We start from the raw sequence: 17,986 nt of genomic DNA, 5'->3' as shown, positions 1-17,986 counted from the left end.
AAGGCTCAAGGCTTGAACATTTAGATGGGTACTAAGAACATCCACAGTTTCATTAAAGGAGGCCTGCTGACAGGGTGGACAAAGGGGGCAATTGCCCAGGAGCTCGGGCGATCTAAAAGTTGTCCAGGCAGGCTGCAGGGCTCCTAGGCACGCGCGACCGCTGTGGGCCCTGTGCTACGGGCCAGTGCGATTGGCCACGGTGGTCGGTCCTGGAAGTGATGGATTCGGAATTGCTGTCAGCGGGCCTGCATTAAAGAGACTTAAAAAAAAAAAAAAAAAATCTAAGGGAAAAGCTCTCATCCTTCAGGGTATATGTCAACTTCTGATTGCAACAGGTGAGGAAGAAACTTCCCCATAGGCAGGTTATTTCATAACTGTCCATTAAGAGTATTTGTCTCTCTAACCTCTGACAATCCGGTACTGGTTTATGTCAGAGATGCGAAAGTGGACTAGACAGAACACTGGGCTAATGTGGTATTTTAATTCCTATGTTCTGATAAGGCAGCAGGGTTCAAAGCTGGATGTAGTGTTAGTTAGCAACATGTGCAATAAAAATAACTGTTTTGCTTGGCATAGGAATAAAAAGGGTTTTTTTTAAATGGACACTTCTCCAGGAACAACAGCTTCTGGTCTCTTTTCAGCGATAAGAATGATGGTATGCAGAACTGGCCTTGGATGCGCTGGGAATAAATGTCGTTTTAACCAAGAGCAGTTCAGGGTTCTCATTCCAATGGAAACATTTTTGCTTTGTTTGGCAAACCAAAGTCTTACAACTGAACTGAAGCTTGGTGGTGGTTGTTTTTTGTTTTAGTAAATGACAAGCTAAATACTAGAGTGCTATAAAAGACAAGGTCACAGCAGTAGATTATCTCCAGACAACTGTTCAAGGGGAATAAAAGGAGAAAATAAAAGGGCTGCTAAAGAAAAACATTATTGGAATGGGAAGCAGTGACAATGGTAGAGTATGCATCCGAAGAAGTGGGCTGTAGTCCACGAAAGCTTATGCTCTAATAAATTTGTTAGTCTCTAAGATGCCACAAGTACTCCTGTTCTTCTTTTAATGGTAGAGTTGCTCACATTCGGAAAGAATTGCTCTACGTAATTTTACGTACCTCTTCAGCTGTGACCATGGCTATAACATTCACCCCCTGTTCCCACACCATCTGCCAGAAGTCATGGCAAGTGTGTGGCAAAGGTCCTTGTGTGGCTATATAGTGCCATTCCTCCCCACCTACAGTAACCTAGGAGTCAGAAAAAAACAAATACAGTTAATGCCAGACTTTTCTGCAGTGCGATTCAAGACAAGGCGCTCCGACCAACCGTCACAGCAGTAAGGAGGAACTGAGAGGACGTAGGGTTGGCGGTGCCTCATATACCAATACATGAGTGCGGCACTCAAGGGGGCGCTATAGCTGACCCTACAGATACTGCTAAGGCAAAAACCTCCGATGACTGTGCATGTGGGTGCGCGCACACCTAGAATGGAATAGACATGAGCAAACCCTCGCGAGGAATACTTCTTCCTGTTTTGCAGAAAATTAAGACCATGCAGTGCATAAAATGGAAAAAGGAAAATCTTTGCTTAAGGGCCTGATTCAAAGCCCATTGAAATCACTAAGGATATTTCTACACTGCTGCTGGGAGTGAGCCTCAGATGTGTTTGAGTGCCCGAGCTGCAGCCTGAAAGCAATGTCCACACTTTTATTTTTAGCATGCTAGCTGGAGCCACTCTAGTTCAAAACTGTCTACCTGGGACGGGAGGCTCACTCCCAGTTGCAGTGTAGACTTAACCCTAGAAAGACTCCTGTTGACTCCTATGGGCTTTGCATCAGGCCCTCAGTGATTGCGCTGAAAGAAAGTCTGGGCACTAGGCAGATTCTACATGTATTTCAAAAGACCGCACGGCTGCAAATAACATACAGTTTTGTAAGCACCATTTGAACATTTTGCATCAGGAAAGCCAGAGGTTGATTAGTCCTCTGATGTCACTAGATTTGATTATGCTTAATTATTTTATAATGGACAAAAATTATTTCTAGAAAGTAGTCCTGTTCTGTCACTTTCAAAGTTGCAGTTGAGCCTGTTCCCAAATCATCCAGTTATGCCCACACATTGCATATAACACATTAGTCTGATACGCCAGCAGCCAGCTAGCAATGAAATACAGATAGAATGTCAGAATTTGCTTTGAATTTCTCTTCCTCTACTAATTTAGGTTTTCAGTTCAGTGGTTGCAGTCTATCAATAGATATGGCACATTTAACAGTTTTTCAAGAGTAAATTATGGAAATCCTTTTCCAATACATATAATTGACGTAACAGATCTTGCAAAAATACTTTTGGTGTGTTTGCACTGCAGCATATAAATAGGTAATTAAAAAGAATATTTGAAACAAAATTTACATGCTCTATACTGTGCAATAACTAAAATGTACTGTTAGATCACCTTGAAAATTCCCATTTACAACATATTATTTGTAATTCTCCTATGAAGTAAATCTTCTAAAATATTTAGATAATTTAAAAGTTACTTGCTGGTATGTGTAAAAATCTGCCATTTTAACACTATCACCTACTAAATTTCACTTTTTTTTCATATCCAAACTATTTTTCAATTCTACAGCTAAAAAAACCCAAGAACATTTAAAGTCACTAAATCTAATTAAAAAAAAAATTACTTTTAGCAGCTTAAAAACAAAACCAGGTGAACCCATTATGACAAAGTTTTATATATATTTTCTGTGTCTCAGAGACTGGGACCTCTAATTCCAAGTTTCAGTCCAGAGCAACTTTTTATTGACAAAGTTATAAATCCCAGAGAAAAAGATTTATATTAAGTGCTGATACAAACACAGATATCAAGGTTCTGGCAGCCAATGCTATAAAGAACAATCAATAATGTTGACAAAACTAAGTGCATACCATGCTTGAGATGCAAGTCTTTGTATAAATTTTAGGAAAGGAATGTCAGTTTAGCTCGTACTGCTGCAGCAGCACTAAACTCGGATGTTTGGCTTTTGCACTTAGATGCCACAATGATTAGAGCTGTATTTAAATAATTGTTTTGAATATACCAGGAAAGGTTTTTTCCCCCCTAAATCTAGCTCCTTGTTTTGTTTCCTGTTCAATCATATACACCACTCTTCTGTATGTACAGTAACTACAATCTGTGGGCCAAATCCAGATAATTGATGAACAGTGCTTAAAATCAATTGAAATTTCAAAAACTCGACATCTGGCCCTGTATTTGTATATGTAGCTGTATTCAATATATGATTTTTTTTATTTGATTGCATTTTTGTGTAATATGGACCTGATCCAAAGTCCACTGAATCAATGGGAATCTTTTTCACGATCTTTGGATTATGCTCTATGTCAGAGGTGGGCAAACTACGGCCCGTGGGCCACATCCGGCCCACGGGACCCTCCTGCCCAGCCCGAGCTCCTGGCCCAGGAGTCTAGCCCCTGGCCCCTCCCCCGCTGTTCCCCCCGCCCTTGCAGCCTCAGCTCACTGCGCCACTGGCACGATGCTCTGGGCGGTGGGCTGCGAGCTCCTGGGGCAGCGCAGCTGCAGAGCCGCAACCTGACCCCGTGCTCTGTGCTGCGCGGTGGCGTGGCTGGCTCCAGTTGGGTGGCACGGCTGCCTGTCCTGGTGCTCTGGGCAGCGCAGCTGTAGCGCCGCCTGCCACCGGTAATCCAGGCAGCACGGTAAGAGGGCAGGGAGCAGGGGGGGTTGGATAGAGGACAGGGGAGTTCAGGGGGGTGGTCGGGGGCGGGGATGTGGATAGGGGTCGGGGCAGTCAGAGGGTGGGGAACATGGGGGCAGAGGTCCTGGAGGGGCAGTCAGGAAGGAGGGAGGGGTTGGATGGGGCAGCAGGGGCAGGGATTCCAGAGGCGGAGAAAGGGTGGTTGAATGGGGCAGAGGTCCCAGGGGGGCAGTCAGGAATGAGAGGAGAGGTTGGATGGAGTAGCAGGGGGCAGTCAGGGGCGAGGGAGCTGGGGCGGACAGGGAGCAGGTGTGGGGTGGGTGGGGAAGAAGTCCCAGGGGGACCATCAGAGGACAGGGAGGGTTGGATGGGGCAGGGGTCCTGGGGGGGCCCGTCAGGGGGCGAGAAGCAGGGGGGGTGGGTCAGATAGGGGGCGTTGTCCGGGCCACCCCTGGCTGTTTGGGGAGGCACAGCCTCCCCTAACCGGCCCTCCATACAATTTCCGAAACCCGATATGGCCCTCAGGCCAAGAAGTTTGCCTGCCCCTGCTCTATGTTCAGCAAAAAGCAAGAGGTTTTTTTTTAAATCCATAACTTAAATTATGATTTGTGTCTCCGTATTTGGATTGTGCTTAACATCTTGACAGGATAGGCCAGTGTTAAGTAAGCAGAGAAGTGCTGACAACCCACAGGGACAGCAGGCTTAGTGGTGGTGGGGTCATGATCCTCCAGGCACGGATCTTATCAAAATGATATAGGAGCTGTCTTTGTCTTCTGACTTCTGGTCCAAATATCCAGCCTCCTGGCATCTGATAGGATAGAACCATAAATAGTCTGGAGGGAGAGTGATACCTGGAATGTTTACTGCATTCTAATGCCCTGACTGCAGGTTATTAAAAATTGAGTATTGGGCTGCAAGCACACACTTTATGCTACAGAGGTAAATTTCACAGATGCGATTTCACCTTCTAAGCAAAAAGATCACTTGCTTGGCTTCTGTAACAGCCACTTGGAGTTCAAGGAGAAAATACTGGCAAGAGCCAAAGTGTCAGATACTAAAACATGAGTGCATGTTCGTGCATGCTCTCTAGATCTCAAATGGGTGCGCGAACAAAAGTGACACAAAAAATTAAATGTGGACTCTTAAAACTGGCTGAGGAAAATTCTTTTTCTAGCTGATACCAACTTATGGGCACAATTTATATTGTTAGGAATTTTTTTCTCCCACAAATTAGATGAAAAAAAAATTGATTAAATAATCCATCATTCTAGCAATGGCAGATGATGCCAAAAACCAGTATCTGCTACCCACCAGGACTCTGGTGGGAAAGTGATAACCCGACAGGATTCTGGTTTAGAAAGGTGTTCTGAATCAACAGTATTTAATATTGAAAATCATGACTAAGATTAGCTATTCTCTTTGGATTTAAAGGCCTTTCTTCCACGAAGATGTAAATGAACAGAATGTTTTATTTATTATTCTAATTTGATTTTTTCCCCCATTTTGTTATTGACAATGGGAAAAGGCAGCCCTGTTATGCCACATGGCAGCCTGGCATGAACTGAGTACCACTACTTCTCTCAGGACAGAGTGATAATCACCAAGGGACCTTGAAAAGCTGTAATTGGAAACAAAGAAGATAAAAATGAATTTGCAGCCACCCTGAAACAGCTTTCTGCTGAAAATGACTATACAGCAGGCTTACAAGAGGGTCAGACTGTATTTAAACCATTCATACAATGAATTTCTGAACAGTAACATAAGTTCATTTTACAAAACTCCCATTTGAAACAAGGCAATATGAATGCTCACATGACCAGTCTAAATGGAAGAGCCATTATTTTAGGGGTCTGATTTACTAGACCACTTGAGTGCTGGACATGCTCAAAAGGCAAACATGCATTTAACACCCTATATTTTAAAAATCAAGCCCCGTAAGTTTTAAAAATAAGATAGAAGCTTTGGGGCCAGGCCTCCTACTGATTCAGTGCACTTCCCTTCTCCCTGCAGGTTTCCATTTAAAGTTTCTCCTGGTGGAACCACTGCCTATCCTCCTCCCCTGAGAGGAAATTCCCGCTGGTCCAGCTGCTCCTGCAGGATCAGGGTGATGCAAATTGTATTGGTCTGAACTAATATGGGTAGAGCTAGCCCATTAGTTAAATTTAAGATATGTTGGGTGCCCTTTTTAGCTTAATACAAGCATTCAGCCGCTAGTCTATGCAACATTGCAACAGATAAGGAAATTTCTATACAATTATTTCTAGGTCTCAGAAATGTAATAAATACATCAATTCATGATTGTTCACTGAGCCTTGAAATTAGGAATGTGATGTAGTGACATTGTTGTCCAAGGTGAAACAACCTGCCCATTTTTTAAAGAAACCTAGATAGATGTGAGTAAATGACCTTTTGCAAGTCCTCTAATGATAGAAAACAATGGCCATACCTGTAACAACATACCCACTCCCCTGTTTCTTCATATGCCATGTGATGCTTCAAAAACCTTTACCTTTATGTGCGAGGCATTGATGTAGCCTGTATTATTTTCTTTGGTTGGTACCAACTCTACTCTGTTCTCCTCATAAGGAACGACTTCCCTGATGCGGTTGCGCTCAGCATTTTCAGGCAATGCTGCAGTGGTAAAGATCCCATCTGCCTTTTTCTTTGGAATCTGCTCATATTCGGTGAATACCATCCCCTCTTCCAACTTCCTCTTCAAGATTTTGCACTGTGATTTAACAGAAGGAAAGGAATACTCTCATCAAGTAATTTTTCAAGACAGAATGACTGCAGAAGTATCACACTGCAGTATTTTATCTCAATACAAAACGAATCATCAAACAAACTAGGATGTTCTCGTCTTTTTGCTTGGAGCTATACTGCTTACTATACAAAGTTTTATGTTGTCTGAGAATGCATAACTCTGTCTGCTTCAGTGTAGTTAAATCAGCAGAGAATTTTATGTTTCTAGCACATTCTCTTTTTATAGTTACAGATTCTGGTGCTAGATAAAGCAAAAATCTTCTAGTTACAATCCTGATTCCATAAATGGACTTATCTAAGTACATTTTTGAAAAAAATTCTCTTTAAAAATCTTTTTTGCGGATACAGACTAACACGGCTGCTACTCTGAAACCTGTCTTTAAAAATAGTCACTCTTTTGTTACAATGAATTTAGGTTCACATTTTCAAAACATGGCCTTAATTTGTACATTGCCATTTCTGTGCACATACAAATAAAGACAGTTACCTTTTTCCATAACTGGTGTTCCTCGAGATGTGTTGCTTATGTCCATTCAACTTAGGTGTGTTTGCTCGCCACATGCATCGGTGCCAGAAGTTTTTCCCTCAAAAGTATCCGTAGGGGACCGGCTCCGGCGCCCCCTGGAGTGGCGCGTGTATTCTGCGGCATATAGGGTGCTGCCAGCCCCCTACACCCTCAGTTCCTTCTTGCCAGAAACTCTAACAGAGGGGAAGGAGGGCAGGATGTAGAATGGACATCACCAACACATCTCGAAGAACACCAGTTATGGAAAAAGTAACTGTCTTTTCTTCTTCAAGTACTTGCTCATGTCCATTCAACTTATGTGACTCCCAGCAGTACCTCTGGAGGCAGGACATGTAGATTACAATACAGCTCTGCTGAACCCAGTGTGGTCTCTGGCCTGCTGCATGATGTCATAGTTGGCCATAAACGCGTATTCTGAGGACCACGTCGCAGATTTACAGATGTCCTGGATTGGAACATGTGCCAGGAAGGCCGTTGAGGATGCCTGCGCTCTAGTCGAGTGGGCTCTGATGATTGGCGGCGGAGGGTCTCCCACTAACTCGTAGCAGGTTTGAATGCAATAGGTGATCCAGTTAAAAATCCTTTGTATGGACACTGGGAGGCCCCTCATCCTATCAGCTATGAAAAGCTGAGTCGACTTACGGAAAGGTTTTGTCCAATCTAGGTAGAAAGCCAGAGCTCTTCTTACATCCAAAGCGTGAAGGCGCCTCTCTTCACTAGTCTTATGGGGCTTAAGGCAGAAGACCGGAAGAAAGATGTCCTGGCTCATGTGGAAAGTGGACACCACCGTGGGAAGGAAAGCCGTGTGGGGCCGGAACTGAGGGTCGCATCTAGAGCCTGGTGTGGTGCACCATATATATGAATATGCTGCCATGTGACTTAGCATGCACTGGCAAACCCTGGCCATGGTCAAGGGAAATGTGGAGACTTCCACGATGAGGTCTATCAGTGCCCTGACTCTCCAGTGTGCCGGTCGATTTTTTGTCGTTCACAAACAGACCAAGGCCACGGCACATGGCTAGCAGCACTGGAACATCCCCTTGGACCTTGAGCTGCCCTTGATGAGCCAGTCATCGAGGTATGGGTAGATCTGGATACCCTGACGTCTGAGGTAAGCCGCCACCACCGACGTGCACTTGGTAAATACCCCCGGTGCCATCACTTGGCCAAAAGGAAAGTCCGGGAACTGAGAGTGGTTGGAACTTACCGTAAACCGGAAGAAACGTCCGTGTCCCTTGAAGATGACAATGTGGAAGTATGCATCTTTCAGATTGAGGGCAGCGTAACAGTCTCCTGGATCCAGGGAGACTGTGCAGAACTTCACTTTCGCTCAATAGTGGTTCAAGTATGCAGGTGTAGTATGGGTCGCAGACCATCCTTGGCCTTGGGGATTAAAAAGTATTGGGAATAGAACCCCTTGTTCCTGTACTCCACAGGAACTACTTCCACCACACCCAGCTGTAGTAGACCCTCTACCTCCTGAACGAGAAGATTCTCGTGAGGAGGTCCCTGAGGAGGAACAGGGAGGAGAGGCCGGAAGGGGCAGTAGAAAGTAACTGAAGGGTGTAACCCTGCGCCACTGTATTGAGGATCCATTGGTCCTATGTTATAGACGCCCACGCAAGGAGGAAGGAAGAAAGGCGGTTGGCAAACAGAGGGGAGGAAGGATCTGGGGAACAGTGCGGTAGGTCACCCTCAGGCGTACCCTCAAAACGGGCGCTTGCCCATCTACTTACTGCAGGTCAAGCCCTCCTGTGATGCAGATGGGGGTTGGTGGCCTAGCACCTCTTGTTGCCCCTGGATCTTTTGTGGGGAGGCTCCCCTGGTTCTGAGGCTGCTGTGGCTTAAACCGCTTGCGGGCAGGGCCGGGGACGTACAGGCCCAGTGTATTTAGGGTCATACATGAATCTTTCAGGCCATGAAGTTTAATGTCTGCCTGTTCTGCGAACAGAGCGTGCCCATCCAAAGGGAGGTCTTGCATTGACTGCCGCACCTCCGAGGAAAGACCAGAAAGGAGCAGCCAGGAAGCCCTGAACAACGAGATGGCTGATGCCATGGTATGGGCGGCGGTGTCTGCAGCATCCGATGCTGCCTGGAGAGCTGCTCTGGCTGCAGTCGAGCCCTCATCAAGGATTGTCCGGAACTCCTTCCTAGAAGCCTCAGGAAGGGCACTCTTGAACTTGGTCACGGCCTGCCACATATTAAAATCACAGTGGCCTAGTGAGGCCTGATGGTTGGCATTCCACAACTGTAGATTGGAGGACGAATAAACTTTACACCCAAACAAGTCTAGTCGCCTTGAGTCTTTATTCTTATGGGTAGCCCCCGGTTGACGCTGTCTCTCCCTGTGATTCACCGCCTCTACCACTAGGGAATTAGGAACAGGGGACAGGTACTTGTGGCCTTTGGATGGCACAAAGTACGTGCGCTCCATCCTCTTGGAGATCAGAGGCAAGGAGGAAGGAGTTTGCCAGAGGGCATTTGTAATTTTAGTGACCCCCTCATGTAGGGGCAAAGCTAGCCTGGCCGGGGCCACGGGGCAGAGAACATTAAAGAGGGAGTCTGTGGGTTCCTCTAACTCCTCCGCCTGGAGGCCCAGGTTGGTGGCAGCTCTCTAACAGCTCCTGATGTGCTTTAGCATCATCCTGGGGCACCGATGGAGGGGGCCCCACTATGGCCTCATCTGGTGACAAGGAGGAGGAAGCCAGTAGCAAGGGGTCCTCTGCAACCATAGGTGGTCCGGTGGCTTGCTCGCCCACTTCCTCCTGTGCCTGCAGCCGAGGCCTCTTGGGCTGGAGGGGGGTGAGAGAGGGCGATAGCCAGTCTTTCCGAAGCTCTGGATATTGAGTGGGCGGCCTGAGAGGGCTGAGCGAACCCCCATGGGTACCACTGTGCCAGTCACAGAGTATAAGGCCACGGGCCTGGCTTCAGTGCCGCCGACGTAGTCTGCACCGTAGGTGCCGGAGCCTGTCCTGCCACTAGGGAACCTTGCTCCGAACCTGAGCCACAGCCCGAGCAGTTGCTCCCCTGTGACCAAGATGGGGCTGATTGGTGGCTCTGTCCCAATCGGTACCGGTCGCCCTTCCCGAAGCTGGATCTGGCTGACCTCGACGAGCGTCTGGATCAGGGCCTTGGCGACTGGCGGCACTTGGCGGATCTGTGACAGCCCTAGGCTGGTGATCTACGCCTCACACTTAACGAATGGTACCAGGATGTGGAGTGGGAACTAGAGCGGGCTCAGCATCGTGAAGATGTAGCTGCACACGGTGACGCCACCCTGGGGGATTGGCGACGGTCCAGGGAACAGTACCATTGGTCCCTTGACTTGTCCCTTGAGCGGTACCGGTGCCGGGGAGCTTCTGGGCGCCGACTCCGGAGCTGACGAGGACCTTTGATGCTATCCGACCCCAACCAGTGTATCCCAGGCGGGGAGTGGGCTAGGATACACTGCTCGAGCTGAGCTGGGACCCGGGATCCCGAAGGGGGTGAAGAGGCACCCGAGACAGGGCCTAGGTCCACCCCAGATTTGTCCTTTTCCTTGCAGGAAGCTGGAGACCTTCCTCACCCTGTCTTCCTGGGCTTCTTGGCTGGAGCCATGGAAGGAGACCGGTGCTGGCTCGTAGACAGTACCGGTGGGGTACTGCGTACCGAGGTTATGGTGCTCGAATGAGAACACTGTTCTGGCATCAGGGTAAGGGCAGACTCCATCAGGAGCGCCTTCAAACGAATGTCACGCTCCTTCTTCATCCTGGGCTTGAAGGACTTGCAGATTTTGCACTTATCACTAATGTGATTGGAGATATCCTATCTCCTAGAACTGGAAGGGACCTCGAAAGGTCATCGAGTCCAGCCCCCTGCCTTCACTAGCAGGACCAAATACTGATTTTGCCCCAGATCCCTAAGTGGCCCCCTGAAGGACTGAACTCACAACCCTGGGTTTAGCAGGTCAATGCTCAAACCACTGAGCTACCCCCCCCCCCCCCCCAAGCACTGAAAACAACTATTATGTGGATCACCAATGGGCATGGGCCTTTTACAGCGATCGCAGGGTTTAAAGCCTGGGGACTGGGGCATGCCTCATCCCGAGGCGAAGTCCCTTTAGGGACCTAAGTCTCTAACTTAACAAATAGGTTGAACTAAACTAAAGCGAAACTATATACAATAATGTTTGCAAGAGGCAAATGAGTCTGAACCAACAAAAAGCAACAGCTCTAGCTGAAGCAGCATCAGTTCCATGCACCATCGCTGGCAGCAAGAAGGAACTGAGGGTGGAGGGGGCTGGTAGTGCTCTATATGCCGTGGCATACACGTGCCACTCCAGGGGGTGCCAGAGCCGGTTCCTTATGGATACTGCTGAGGGAAAAACTTCCGGCACCGGTGCATATGGCGAGCACACACACTTAAGTTGAATGGACATGAGCAATCACTCGAACCACCTCTGATGTGTATCCAGGAGAAATGCGCTTACCATATGTAATTACTGTCATTTGCTTGTACAAACTGTATAGGGCGCAAAATTCCATGCACATAATCAAGAGGGAGGCCTCTTTGAACATGTGCCCCAAAAGTTAATGGCAGCAGATATTTTAATTTTTTTTTAATTACATGCATGTGCATAGACAGAAATTCACAGAGAAATCTTTAAGAATGGATTTTTTTTTGTCTCTTGGACTGCAACTAGTGGTCTTCTCAGCAACCTACATGCATCATTCAGCACATTATGTTACAATAAAGAGTGACTGCTGTATCAACCGTCCTGGCCAAGATGAGATGTGCAATATTTTAGATTTAGGGCTTGATCCTGTGAGACGCTGAACACTTCTTGAGGTGCTAAGCACCTTCAACTTCCACTGACTTCAGTGGGCGATGACGGCATTCAGAACCTCTTACAATGGTTCAACGCCCAAGTTTTTGGCGTCACCAAAGCAGTGACAATACCAAAGATCTCCATCACGGATGTTGCTCTCAATGTGGCCACCAGTAATAGTTTCCAGTTTTTAAAACTTCAAAACGTGTACATTGCTAGAAACAATGGAATAAATAAAACTTCGTGAACCTCTCTCTTACCCTCTCATCCATTGGCACCTTGGCTACTTCATCCTGGCTATCCTCAGGCACTGGAACTCTAGCAACGGAGAGTCCATTTAACGCTGCCAACATCAAGGGCCTCTTCTGGGCCTCCAGGCCTGCCATCTTCTGCTTCTCTAGATTCTTTTGGCAAGAAAAGGCATGTTTTTTATCTCTGTGTTGTTATCTATAATGCCAGTAAAACACTGGAATGTTTTTTTAATCTCCAAAATCTGCAACTCTCTGGCCAAGGAATGCAGATGATCACCATTAGCAGAGTAAATTCAAATACAACCTCCGATTCTTCCTATTATTCCCCAGGGCCTATTCCTACATGAGCACAGAATTTTAATTTCAAAGGAACAATCCAAAGGTAAAATATAGCTTACTTGCTATCAAAAGACTTGCAAATACAAATCTTGGGTATCCTTTCTGTAATGGTAAATTGCTATCAGGACATAATCCCACCATGTCATGATGGCAATACTTATGCAAACATATCCCATAGTTGTTTTAAAGAGTGTTCATTTCCATTTACTGCAGCAGAAAACCATGAAAAATATACACTGCTTGCCCCACTGCACATTTTATCTTTGCTGGGGTGTTTGTTTAATGCTTAGAATGGGAAATACTTTGGTAAATTTAAACTACCGTGTTTGGTAAATGTCCATCTGTTAATGGTGCCCACTGTACGAAGAATGATCTCATGGTGTTTAAAAACAGATTTTAATATCATTCGATGCACAGAACTTGCTTTACATCATATTTGTGTAGTACATTACACTGCTGTATGGAGCGTTTGAGTTTTAATTTAGTTCTGTGGCTAGTGGGAGATGATACATCTACGAGGTGGAGGGCCACAACTCCAGGAAGGTGAAGAGGGGGAAATATTTTATTTCATTCTCTTGGCGACTCTTCCCACCTGATTTTGGGGGAAAGCAATGCACAAAGGCTGTCTGGATCACAGCTGCTTTTGAAAACTGCTATTACAAAATAGTCCAAGCTCTCCTACTGGAAAAGCACTCCCCACGGGCGTTTAGTAAATGGATTGTTTCTGGAACGGGCCAGCCTGCAAACTTTTCATTCTGTGCTTACGGGATCAGCCACGGCACCAAATTCACGAATGGTTAGCTGATAGTTTTCAGTGCCCGTGGTGAGAGAGGTAGAAATGTCATGTGATTCCTGAACTAGGCTGGAAAACATGTTAAAAGCAATTTGAGCATAAAAAAATAGAATAACCGCCCACTTCCAAAAAGCAAATGTGCACACGGTGTTGATGGGGTGAACAAAGTTGATCTAATACTCAATGAATATCCAGAACGGAGGTTCTCAGATTATTTTGCCACTCCTGGCCCCAATACCCCAAGCTTTTCTCTATCTTGCCCCACATCCCAGAATCCTCTGTGCCCTGTCTCGGAATCCTTTGTGCTTCTTTGGTCCCCCCAAAAGTCCAAAAATGCTGTAACACACACACACACACACGCACACGTTAATTTGATTTGAATTCCATGGGTTGTCTATAGCTAAGGAAGACAATTACACTCAATGCATGTCCCTTTGATCACTTCATATCTGAAAGAGATCAAAAAATGTAATTCAGATAGTTTTACTGAATATATTCTGGGATGCTACACATTTAATAAGCCTTACTACCGCAGTATTCACATGTGAGAGGTTATATTACACAAGCAGAAAGGTTAGAAATAACTCTTTTTTTTTTTGGTTAAATAAAAGCTTAGATTCTGTAGGAAATAACACAACCTCTAGGATACAGCTTTGTGGTGCATCTTTAGACCTTGACCCCCAAGAATCAGAACCAATAATCTAGGAATTGACAGTTTTCAGGATTTGAGAGATCCATTTTTGCATTTGTTCTAGCACAGAGGTGGGCAAACTACAGCCCGCAGACCACATCTGGCCCATGGGATCCTCCTGCCTGGCCCCTGAGCTCCTGCCCCGGGAGGCTAGCCCCGCTGTTTCCCCTTCCCTGCAGTCTCAGCTCACCCCGCCGCCGGTGCAATGCTCTGAGCAGCGGGGCTGCAAGCTCCTGGGGCAACGCAGCTGCAGAGCCCGGCCTGATCCAGGCAGCGCGGTAAGGGAGCAGGGGGGGGTATGGATAGAGGGCAGGGGAGTTCAGGGTAGTAGTCGGGGGCGGGGAGGTGGATAGTAGTCGGGGGCGGGGAGGTGGTCAGAGGGTGGGGAACAGGGGGGTTGAATGGGGGCAGTAGTCTCGGGGAGGCAGTCAGGAAAGAGAGGGGGATTGAATGGGGCAGTGGGGGGCATCCAGGGGCAGGGGTTCCAGTGGCGGTCAGGGGACGGGGAGAAGGGGTGGTTGGATGGGACAGGGGTCCCGGGCAGCGGGGGGCAGTCAGGAGCAGGGGTTCCGGTGGCAGTCAGGGGACAGGGAGAAGGGGTGGTTGGATGGGACAGGGGTCCCGGGGGGGCGGGGGGGCAGTCAGGAATGAGAGGAGGGGTTGGATGGGGTGGTGGGGGGCAGTCAGGGGTGGGGGTTCTGGGGGCTGTCAGAGGACAGGGAATGGGGGGGGGGAGTTGGATGGAGCAGAAGTCCCAGGGGGGCCGTCAGGGGGAGAGAAGCAGGAGGGGTCAGGTAGGCGGTGGGGCCGGGCCATGCCTGGCTGTTTGAGGAGGCACAGCCTCTCCTAACCAGCCCTCCATACAATTTTGGAAACGCAATGCGGCCCTCAGGCCAAAAAGTTTGCCCGCCCCTGTTCTAGCAGAACTCAAAGGAAATAGAGGGCCTGTCAACTTTCAGACTAACAAATAATTTTGTTTTCACTACTTCTAAATCATTACTTCAAATGCAAGAATCAGCAATAACAAAATGGCAGCTTTCTAAACAAGCTTAAAAAAATCCCCTGGGGTATAGTGAAGTGTTTCATTCTAAATGTAGACATTAAGTAACCTCACTTTATTTGCTGACTAATAGCCTTGCCGTGAAGAATATTAACAGCAAAGCTAGTATTATTTTCTAAACACCCCCAGATCACTTGGACATCACATTAATGTAAATGGATTCAATGTTTCTTCTGCTCTAGAACCCATCCTGAAAAAGAGATACGTACTTGCCTAACTTGACTTAAATAGGACTATTCACAGTTTATAAAGTTAAGCCCATGACTAAGTCTTTATATTTTGATACCTTCCCTGCTGACTATCATTTAGGTCTATGGAAGACCAGACTTTGTATTTGTCCATTTATTAGATTATATTTTAGGGAACATATTATGTATTCCTACAACAAGCAGAAGAGATGGACACTCAATAATAAGTCTTTTCAAAAAGGCATGGCAGAAATGCAGGATGTCTAAATTAAGTTGTTAAAAAAATAGTATTTCACAGTTAGTCACTCTTATCAGTTTAATCTCTTTAAACGCTCTGCTCGCCAGGTATGTGCATAATTCATTAACTGAGTGTTGTGGGCTAGTACATTCATCTGAAAACAGCTGTAGTGTGCAGCTGTGCAGGAAAAAGCAGTTGAGTCAGCATCATCTGTTTGTTCTAGGAAAACGGAATGAGAATTTAAGGATTCCCATTCCCCATACCTCAGGGAAAGAAAAACAGCATCTCAACTTCCTCAAGTTAGCAGTATTGTTCCTTTTGTTGTGCAACAAGTCACTTGTTTAGAAAAGCAGCAATCCAAATTCTATTGCCACCGAAGTTTACTCCTCATAAAACTCAGTCTCATAAAATTGTAGGTTACGCATATGCTACATCAATGTAAAAGCAGCAATCCTAAGTGATAAAGCCATTTAAAAGTCATGGTTTGGATTCTCCACACTAACACTGCATATTATGCAGTGCTTTGCTTTATATCCCTGCAAAGTGGGGAGAATATGCTACTGACCCAGAATTCTCCACTCGTACTGGTGATGGCATTGCAAACCCATTCAAATTACAGAGCTCTAAATGACTGCACAAGCAGCCAGGCAATGGAGAATCAGACCCTGCATTTTTTACTCACGCTTACCTTCCAGCTAATCCTATGACCGTCAAAAACTCTTTTTTCTGCATAAGGCTGTTTTACATTCCTCATTGTTTAGGCTATAACAGTTTTCAGTTGTGCATTTTGGGATATTAAAAAAAACCAAACAGGTTGGTTCTTTGATTCAAAGAAGCCTCTGCATTAGAGAAAGATACTTACCCTCATCATCATCTCTCTTTCTATAATGCTGTCCTCGATAGAAAACATTTCGGACACAGGCCTTTCCTTCACTGGTTCTTTCTTGACCCTCTCCTTTACACTCGTGAGGTCAGGCTCTGAGATAGATGGTCCAAGTGAGGCCCCATTCATTGTCATTTGATCAGTCCGAGACACGCTAATGGCCTTGGTCGGCCCTGGCCTCATGGCCTTGGCCCTGGCTACAGCCACTGAAATGTTTACTTGGTCCTGCCTCAGGGCTCCATTGCTAACACTTTTCCTTGGCCCGGGATACTCAGGAGGAGGTTTATTTGGTATTCTAGCCAAAGCAGCTTGCAACTGAGCACTATATTCCACATTTTCGTGGAGCGGTGCTATCTGTGACACTGATTCTGAAGCTTCTTCTTCCTCTTCGCTTTCACTGCTGTGTATCAGCATCGTGGCACTCGAGAACGTCTTCTTGTGATGGTAGCAAGGGAGCTGCTGAACCGCGTGTTCCATCTGCGCTGCCTCTTCTGGCTGCACCTGCTCTCGCAAGGTGTTTCTACGTGGCAGAGGGGCATTTAAAGTTTTTAAAGCCATAGCTTCTATACCACGTACCATATTGCTGATGACCTCCAAACTATGGCGCTTGTGCAAAGCTGCATGATGCTTGACTGCCATGAGTGGCTCGCTAACCTCCTGGAGTGACTGATGAACCACTGGCAAGCTGTCCTCTTGGAATGTCTTCACTGAGAGCTGGACCTTACGAGTAACCAAATCAGGGCTACTGCCACTGACATATTTATGACGGTGGCTCGCTAGGTCAGGCGTGCTGGTGGCAGGACGTGGACGTGGATATGGAGGTGGTGGCCTGAAAAGATAGTTATTTAACATATGGACAGTACTATAGCTTTGACTGCTCTGCAGCTGCATGTTAGCCAGTTCTGGCGTGCTAACTGTGTGGGATATGGCACTGGCTGCTGCCTTATTCTGCACAGCATTATTAGGGTTCATTTGGTCAGATGGGGCAACAGGTTTGTTATAACCACCATGCGGCCCGTAAGGAACAGTATAGGGATGTCTCTCTCGAATTTCAGGTTGGCTGTAAACCAGGTCTTCTGGCTGGTTGTAAGCATGTGTATTTCCAATATTGAGGTTCCTTAAAGATTGACTTTGACTATCCATGTGAATAACCCCCCTCTTCATTTGCCTCATGACAGTTTCATAGTCTGGCGTTGGCCTGTAGGACGGCACTATGATGGCACTATGTCTATGGCTGGGGATGTAGTCTGCTCTCATGATATCACTTCCTGGGATGCTGAGATTGGACGACATTGGAGACGCCTGAACGAAGTTCTGTGAACGGTTGAGAGAGTTCATGCTGTGGGCACTGCACATACTGCCATTTGGCCCATTACCATTTAAGTAGCTGAAGTCCATGGGACACCTGTCCAAGCTGGTCTGAGATCTACAATAGAATGTTTCTTCATTTCCATGGAAAATGCTGTCTGTGTATGGTAAAGATAAAGAAAAGGACACTTTAACCAACAAGGGCACATGCAATGTCATGATCCTCAAAACCTTTCTTAAATAAAAACCACCAAAACTTCAAATGCATTCTGAACCAGTGTTTAAGAGGCAGCCTTGTGTACATCCGTGCAGGATGTGTGGTCTCAGGACTGGCCTTTCAGATTGTTTTGCTACTCCTGGACCCAATACCCCAAGCTTTTCTCTACCTTGCCTCACATTCCAGAATCCATTGTGCTCTTTCTGTCCTGCCCC

The 17,986-nt window shown here is 46.5% G+C and overlaps 1 protein-coding gene across 3 annotated transcripts in view; it reads right to left on the bottom strand.

The window, feature by feature from the left end:
* The window catches only part of PTPN14 (protein tyrosine phosphatase non-receptor type 14), a 183,120-nt gene that overhangs the window by 14,730 nt on the left and 150,404 nt on the right, over positions 1-17,986 (bottom strand). For all 3 annotated transcript variants that reach the window (XR_008444559.1, XM_054024345.1, XM_054024346.1), the window contains exons 13-16: positions 16,226-17,712; positions 12,064-12,207; positions 6,217-6,435; positions 1,113-1,241 (exon numbers count right to left, since the gene is read on the bottom strand). Coding sequence is in view for 2 of the 3 variants with exons in the window: in XM_054024345.1 (XP_053880320.1) it covers positions 1,113-1,241; positions 6,217-6,435; positions 12,064-12,207; positions 16,226-17,712 (1,979 nt within the window). In the remaining variant the exon portion in view is untranslated. The remainder of the gene's footprint in view (positions 1-1,112; positions 1,242-6,216; positions 6,436-12,063; positions 12,208-16,225; positions 17,713-17,986) is intronic.

The sequence above is a fragment of the Malaclemys terrapin genome, chromosome 3 (assembly GCF_027887155.1).
Source record: "Malaclemys terrapin pileata isolate rMalTer1 chromosome 3, rMalTer1.hap1, whole genome shotgun sequence".
Lineage (NCBI taxonomy): Eukaryota > Metazoa > Chordata > Testudines > Emydidae > Malaclemys > Malaclemys terrapin.
Note: the sequence above shows the minus strand (reverse complement) of the source record. Positions and strands in the feature narration are given on the sequence as shown.